Here is an 8,323-nt window from a genome sequence, read left to right as displayed (position 1 = left end):
AAAAAATAAAAAAGAGAGAAAAAAAAAGCCTTTCACATAAAAGTGTATTACATTTTACAATAAAGAATAAAAAGTGCCTGCCTACCTCTTGTCAGCCTGTAGTGACAATTCAAATAAATACAGAAAAATAAAGCCACTCAATCCAGAATCTAGGACGGGCTGTTGGAAATTGAACTAAATCTATATTCCCCTGCCTCTATTACGTGCCTATTAGCTTAAAAGAAAAAAAAATAAAAATAAAAAATTCAATCTTTACTTCTCTTTTTGGCGCTGTCAACACCACATTTTAACTACTAGGACAGTATATTTGGAGGCCATTTGCTATATTGACAAAAACTAAGACTCATCAACATTGTTAGGTGCCATATTCAAAGAAACTTCATCAACAACTGGCATATTCCTAACATGATCAAGAAGCCCTGTGAGTTCTTTATGAACATAATTAAACCTTTCCTTGGAGACCAATGATTCTGTCAGCAGAGTTGCAGCAAGAGAATGGAAGGCTTGAGAACACTCATCACTGTTGCTTTGAGTGTTGTGATCATCCATAGTAATTAAGGAACTCTCCTTTCGCCATCTAAGTGGGAAGTATTTATCTGGGAGTTGAAAGTAGTTCTTTACAACAAGTAGTCGGAGAGAATGCCGGCATAATAGCCCTGAATGTTCAAATTCCTTACAGGAACAGTGAATTTGCTCTTCTTCTGGCATCCAAATCACAAGACATCCCCCATCCACTGTCTTATAGTGACGCACAAGATATGACCCGTTAGCCATTTCTCTTGTCGCATATTGCATAGACAGCACTATTTCGTGTTGTAACACATTGAAGGCATAAGGCGTAAGAATACTCTGTGCATGTTCTTCAATAGGCATGCATGTCTTAATATGCATATATTGCATGTTTTCTCTGGTTTGATTTGCCCAACTAGCAGCAACACCAACCTACAAGAGTTTCAAAACTGTATTTACATCACAATAATATCAATACAATAAATTGAGACATAAAATCTAAGGAACCATCATACCTGCTCAAAGAAAGCTTGCAAACATGTTTGTGCACTCAAGATTCTTTTGAAGAACATGTCCAAATATTTTGAGTACTCAGACGTCATCATACGAGCTAGAAAGTAACCTCTAATGCAGGAAAATGGCCAGGATGCTCGATAAGAAAAGAGCAGACCAATATGTTTATCAGAAACAAGTCCAAACTGAGCAACAAGGTGATGCCACTGATGTTCAAAATCCTCTATGCTCTCCAGACGACATAATATATCAAACTGAGATTTAAAATCCATATACTGTGGTCCAAGTGGCAAAGAAAACCAACTGGATAATTTAGACAGAATATGCCATAAACATATTACATGTTTAGTATTTGGCAATTCACTAGTTATAGCATCTCTAAGCCCAGAATCTATATCAGTTAGAATTGTTTGTGGACGTCTTCCCCTCATAAACCGAACAAAAGTCTGTCCAGAAGAAGAAAATCATAAGAAAAATAAATAAATAAAAGACGTACCCAATATCATCACAATGATATGCACCTACAAACCTGTAAAGCCCATGCAAATGACTGAGAAGTTTCGTCTTGCAGCAAAACACATCCAAAGAAGATTGCCTTGCCATGATTATCTATGCCAAACCACACACCCAAGAGCAATCCATAGGTGATAGAGCGATATGTAGTGTCAAAAGCAACCACATCACCAAATACTGAATATGCATGAACAGAGTTCCCATATGACCATGCAATATTCTCAACCTTATCATTTGGATCCATAGTAAAATCATAAACAAAATCTGGATCCCTCTCTGACAAAGCCTTGCAAGTTTCAAGGAGTTCCAATGTATCATTTTCTCTTTTCTCAGTGAGCAAAGCATCATTTTCTTGAACAGTTTTCTTACATGTGCGAACAAAATTCCTAACATCCTTCTCTATAAAGGGAAGTTGCCCAGGTTGAACTCCCTTTTCTGTTTCCAACACCCTCACTATCCGATTCACAGGAAAACCAGCTTTGGAAAGCAAAAGAATGCGTTCCTGATCAGCCTCCTGTATTTTCCGATATGCAGGAAGCAGACGCACTTGGTCATCTTCCAGCAATTCATGATTATGAACATTACTGAATTGTGAAACATACCATTGAGTAACGCCATCAACAATTTCCTTGGTCAAGTACAGCTTTGCATCACACCCACATCGTACTGATTTCCGATCCCTGGGGTGCTCAACATTGGCCTTTTTTCTTGGTTGATTAAACCCAGAACGATAACAAACAAAATCTCTTCGGTAAATACCCAAATTTTGGCTTTCAGTTGAGCGTGCTTTTCTTATTGAAAACCCATTCTTCCGAGCAAAGTTGCTGTAGTACTCAAATGCTTCATCATCACTTTTGAATATCTGACCCACATATGGAGTGAAGACGACTTCTGATGCTAAAGATGACGATGATGTCTCACTCTTTACCAATTGAGAGTTTGCTGAAGTCTGATCATCTCCTTCATATTTGATATAACATTTCCAATCTCCACACGGGCATTGCTGGCGACGAATCCAGATGTTGTTTGATGGCTTCATTGCCATTTTCAGGAAAAAAAAAAAAAAAAATCTAAGAAATATCCCAACTTCCAAACCCTTATGCTCAGTTTTTTGGCAGGAAACCTAGGGAAAAAAAAATAGAAGGTTAGAATCTTAGAAAGCAAACCAACCACTCCAATGAATGTACATAAGATTGGATGAGTAATTTTCAATTTTTGGAAACTAGAACAATCCTTTTATTTTTCTCCCTTTTAGCATCAACCAAATGGTGCATAACCGGCTATGAAATCGACATTTGAATTATAGTTTAGGAATTAAGAAACCCCAAGTTGAAATTCAAACCCTACATTCCCAGATAAAAGAAAAACATTAACTGTTATAACACATTATTCAAATTCAACTGCTTGATCACTGAAAAAGACTGGAAAAAAAAATTGATCTTCCAAAAAAAAAAAAAAAAAAAAACAACCTAAAACTTCAAGTCCCAAAATCTCATTTTTCTTTTCTTCCCCACGATTTTCTGAGAATCCCAACTGAAAGGAACTTGAATTGGGCATCACAGAGTAAATTGTTTATTCACTGAGCTGGCCACCACGTGTCAACAAAAGGGTCCAAACAAATAACTGAAAAAAAAAAAAAAAAAAAAACCTAAACAAAACAAAAAAAACAACCAATTCACAACAGAAATTGAAACGTACAATACAAAACCCTAACTTCAACTTGAGATACTAAAAACCAAAAAAATCCAAAAAGAAAAAAAAAATGCACATAACTAATTGATGAAAAGCCACGTACCAGTCAAGAACAGTGCAATAAAGCCCATAAACGTTTCTGATTGTTCTGCATCTGACAATGTGGTAATGCACACCACCTGTTTGTTAGGGATTACAGATTGCAATAAATGAAATAATTTGGGGGAATTCGAAGTAAAGAAGCAAACTTTATTGTGAATAACGACAAAACAGAGTGTATTAAGAACGATAATAGTGATTAATCACATACCAAGAAGAGAAATGTGCCAAAAATTCAGTAAAAAAAAGAGACCCTAATCACATCCTCTGTTCTTCGAGCTTTGGGTTCTCCATTGATTCTGTGATAGGGAGTATAGAAAAGTCAATGTGGGCTGTTTTTAGATTTTGGCCCTTGTGGGCTTAATGTAGAAAGGCCCACTGTAGGTGGGCTGGGCTCAATTGAACCCTCTTATGTTACGAGTGTGATGACAGCATTTTGAATTTTTTTGCCCTTTTCCTAGTTGAAGATATTTATAGAATATTTATTTGTAATTAAAACATTTTAAATAGGTTTGAGGCATAAAGACATGGTCTCTTTTGAATGCTTTTTTGTGGGTTGGTAAACGGTTTGGTATACCAACTTAATAATTTAATTTAAATCATTAAAATAAATTAAATATATTTGATAAAATAACCTAATGATATGAATTAAAGTAAAAAATAATTCTAAGTAATAAGTAAAAATAATTAATTTATTTTTAAGTTCACATTTATTTTACCCTTTAACCCTCATTTGTTTTAATTACATTTACAATATCTTTTACTACTTCACGACGTTTATTGTTACTTAACTTTCTTTATTCTAATTATAATTTATGAGGATGAATATATCAATTTGATATTTTAAAGTTAATTTTATCAAACTAATTCAATACTTAAATTAAAATTAAGTAATAAGTTTTAAGTTAACAACTTAAATATAATTTAATTTAAAATTAACTTAAATCATTAAATAATAATTATTAGGTTTTACCAAATATTTTCAACTTAATAACTTAAAATGACTTAATAACTTAATTTAAGTCATTAAGTCAATTAAGTATATTTGATAAAATAATTTAATAATATGACTTAAAATAAAAAATAATTTTAAGTAATAAGTAAAAATAATTCATTTATTCTTAAATTCATATTTCCATTTTTATCTTAATTTATTCATAAGTGCACATCTTCATTTTACTTTTTTACCTCCATTTACCCTAATTACATTTACGATATCTTTTGCTATTCCAGGAGCTCCTTTATTACTCCACCTTTACCCCCTATAGAAGGAAAATTATAAAATCATGGCTAGTCCCCTCTCATAATCTGCTTCAACCCATATAAAATAATGTTGAGTATATTCCATCAGTGTCTCCCAAATGACGAGTTAAGCTTTTACATACCTAGGTCTACAAAAATGGCACCAAGAAGTTGATTACCAGTAATCCCCACATGAACATTTGCCATCTTCAAAATGATGAAATCTGTTTGAATCTCGTAGGACTATTAGTCGACCAACAATCTTTGAAATGTATCCAAAGGCAGAGTGACAGTCACCACAAACCCGGAGATTTTTCATTATCCTTATAGGCAATGCTGACTGGCGAGTGAGGACAAAGGCAACTGCAATTTTCTCACTGTGGTATCTCAGGAGTTCTTCCTTGTTCTCCAGCTCCAGATCAAACAGTGCATATTTTGTCTGCGGAATGTACCCTGCATCCCTCATTTTTCTGTTCAGTTCCCGGAGTTTGTCATATATCAAGTCTTTTTCAGGGTGTGATTTGTCTCCAGCTACAAAAACATGAACTCCATCCTTCATGGTGACCCAACTGCAGCCTGCTTCCTTCTTCACTGCCGCCTCCTTCATTGCCGTCCGAGCCTTTGCAACGTCTTCCCACTTCTCTCCAGAGGCATACATGTTAGCAAGAAGCACATAGTTCACAGCATTTTGAGGTTCTAACTCCAAAAGCATTTCAGCAGCCCTCCTACCCAACTCTGTGTTGCGACCATTTGCTCGACAGCAAGCCCCAAGAACTGTCCTCCAAATGAGAACATTAGGCTTCATTGGCATGCTATTGATGAAGTCCCCTACCTCATCGAGTTTGCCTGCCCGCCCAAGAAGATCCACCATACATGAAAAGTGCTCCACCCGAGGAGACAACCTGTATACCTCACTCATAGATTTGAAATGCTCAAACCCTTCTTCTACAAACCCCACATGGCTACAAGCTGATAAGACCCCAACAAAGGTGACATGATCGGGTGGTTGACCATCTAGCTTCATTCGTGTAAAAAGCTTTAAAGCTTTCTCCCCATGCCCGTGTCGTGCATATCCTGATATCATTGAATTCCATGAATATACATTCCTCAGGGGCATCAACTCAAAGAATCTTGAAGCATAGTCTATTCTTCCGCATTTGGAGTACATGTCTACAAGTGCACTCCCAACTACAACATCAGAATCCAAACAAGCTCTAGTCCCACATGCGTGAACTTCCATGCCACGCTCCAATGTTGCAACTGAGGCACATGCACTAAGAACGGTGGCAAAGGTGAAGCTATCTAATCTCTGACCCTTCTGCATCATAAACCAGACCAAGTCCATTGCCTTGTGCAGGAGTTCATTATGTATGTATCCAGAAATCATGGAATTCCAACTCACTTCATCCCTTGTCTCAGACATTCTAGCAAAAATTTTCTCACACTCATTCATCTCTCCACACTTCCCATAGCAAGAGAGAAGGGCGTTCCCAATAGCAGTGTCATCAGAAAGACAGTATTTTAGCACCAGAGCATGAATCTGATGGCTTACTTCATGAAGTGAAAGAGATGACACAGCTGAAAGAATGTTTATAAAGGTTACTCTACTAAGACCCCATCCGCCTCGCATCATTTCCAAGAAATATTTCATAGCTTGGGAAACTGATGCCTCTGAATCGGATAATGCCCCAATAACAGAATTCCATGAAACTTGATCATACTCTGGCATCAAGGAAAACACTTTTAGGCATTCAGTGAAACATCCAGTCTCTGCATACAATGCAAGAAGGGCATTTGAGACTGAAACATCTGTATCAAGTCCTAATTTAAGCCCATCACAATGTATTTGTTCCCCCAACATGATCCAACCCAAGCTTGCACAAGAGCTCAAAGTGCTTATCAATGTGAAATTTGAAGGCATCGATCCAGTTCTCCTCATTCTAAGGAAACTCTCAGCTGCATCTTCAGAACATTCATTCTGGTCAAGACCAGAGATTAGGGAGTTCCAAGAGACTGAATCTTTCTCAACCATGAGTTCAAAAACGGAGCAAGCATCAGCAATGGCTCCAGATTTGGCATACATATTGACTAGCCCATTTCCAATTGCAACCTTCTTGTCATTTAATCCAGTTCGGATTACATGTGCATGAACTTCTCTACCCTTTCTTCTTCCTTCTTCCAACACAGAAAATTCGGAAAAAGCACTTAAAAGGACCACATAAGAATCAGAGTTTATTCCAACCAAGTCCTTCATCTCATGGAATACCTTAGCTGCTGCTTCTCCTTGTTTCTGCTTTACCAATCCAACCATCAGCCCATTCATGGAAACCACATTCCTCACACCCATCTGCTCAAAAATATTCTTAGCATCGTCTGTTAACCCAAACCTTGCAAAACCACTAACCAAAGCACTACCTACATACAAATCTTGTAAGAATCCTGATTTCTCAACCCTGGCAAGCATCTGCTCAAGCACACACAAACCAAAATCAACAGAAGAGCAGGCTGTGGTTATTAAGCTGCCAAAAGTATACTCATTGGGTTTAAAACTGAATCCTAAGCCTTCCTTTTGCATGCTTGAGAAAAGTTCATATGCAGAAATAGCATCTCCTCTACGAGAATAAACAGAAATGATTGAATTCCATGATATTGAATTCCTAATTCCTATCCCATCAAAAACAGAACGAGCGTCATTAGCAGAATCTAAACAACTTCCATACATGGAAATCAGCACATTACAAACAACCACATCGGATCCATACCGTGTTTTCGAAATTAAACCATGAATTTGCACCCCAAGTTTGCACCCACTTGGCCCAGACTCCTGGCACGCCCGTAAAGCACTACCAAAAGCATAATGATTCGGAATAAACCCTGCTCTAACCATGTCCCGAAAACGAGCACACGCCTCATCAGGCTTGCCATTCTGAGTATAACCCGAAATCAAGCAAGCCCACGTAACCAAATTCCTATTTGACATTTCATCAAACAACTTCTGTGCTGAACCCAGATCGCCAATTCTGACATATATATTAATAAGGGTGTTGGATAGGAACAAATTGCCCACAAACCCATATTTGATACTTTGCAAATGAAGCTCTCTAGCCTCTTGAGAGCAGCAAGAACCTTGATATCGGTTAATCAGGGACTCAAACGTTTCAGAACTCGAAAACAGGGTGGTGTTGCAATGGGAAGTAGATGTCTTGTAATGATCAACCAAGTCTTGCAGTGATTTGGTACATTGATTGGGGTTAAGGGGTTTGAAAAGAAGAGATTTGAGTGGTGGAAAAGGTGAAGCAGTGAATGTAGTAAAAGTAGGAGTTGAATTGTAGGAGATTCTCCTCGATTTGCATGAGTGGAAGCCGCGAAACATGATGTTCAGAGGAAAAAAGGACCGTGTGGTCCATTGTTTTCCCTCCTTGACACTTTCAAATTGAATCTTCGTTAGGTATCTAGAGAGTATGTTTGGATCTCAAGGGGAAAAAACCAGTGGAGAGGAGGAGAAAAAGAAAATAAAACTAAATGATGTATTAATTTATCCTGCTTAATTATGATTAAAAAGTGGGGAAAAATGCTCATACACCCCTTAAACTTTTAACTACCGGTCAAAAGACCCCCTTAACTTTTTTATTGGCCAATTTACTCCTTAAACTATTCATAACTGCCAAATTAATACTTTAGTTAGTCACACGTTAAAACACTAATGGAATAAACACATGCCACTCACATGGCTTTTAAATACAAACTGAAAAAC

The 8,323-nt window shown here is 37.1% G+C and overlaps 2 protein-coding genes across 4 annotated transcripts; both read right to left on the bottom strand.

The window, feature by feature from the left end:
- LOC117926204 (putative protein FAR1-RELATED SEQUENCE 10) lies at nt 1-3,646 on the bottom strand. 3 transcript variants are annotated; one of them, XM_034845281.1, is made up of 5 exons: nt 3,539-3,646; nt 3,332-3,407; nt 1,553-2,659; nt 1,026-1,469; nt 1-942 (listed from the first exon to the last, which is right to left on the bottom strand). In XM_034845281.1, the coding sequence occupies exons 3-5, from the start codon at nt 2,579-2,581 to the stop codon at nt 337-339; spliced, it is 2,079 nt and encodes a 692-aa protein (XP_034701172.1). In that variant the 5' UTR covers nt 2,582-2,659; nt 3,332-3,407; nt 3,539-3,646; the 3' UTR covers nt 1-336. The 3 variants fall into 3 exon arrangements, with proteins under 3 accessions (XP_034701172.1, XP_034701173.1, XP_034701170.1); XM_034845282.1 differs by having other exon boundaries at nt 3,332-3,382; nt 3,539-3,620; XM_034845279.1 differs by lacking the exon at nt 3,539-3,646 and having other exon boundaries at nt 3,332-3,525.
- A 957-nt stretch (nt 3,647-4,603) lies between these two features.
- LOC117926232 (putative pentatricopeptide repeat-containing protein At5g09950) lies at nt 4,604-8,040 on the bottom strand. The gene has a single exon (XM_034845310.1). It carries the CDS (start codon nt 7,940-7,942, stop codon nt 4,745-4,747), a length of 3,198 nt encoding a protein of 1,065 aa, XP_034701201.1. The 5' UTR covers nt 7,943-8,040; the 3' UTR covers nt 4,604-4,744.
- Between the last annotated feature and the right edge of the window lie 283 nt (nt 8,041-8,323).

Source organism: Vitis riparia, chromosome 12 (assembly GCF_004353265.1).
Source record: "Vitis riparia cultivar Riparia Gloire de Montpellier isolate 1030 chromosome 12, EGFV_Vit.rip_1.0, whole genome shotgun sequence".
NCBI classification, from domain to species: Eukaryota; Viridiplantae; Streptophyta; class Magnoliopsida; order Vitales; family Vitaceae; genus Vitis; species Vitis riparia.
This window is presented reverse-complemented; position numbering and strand designations above follow the sequence as displayed.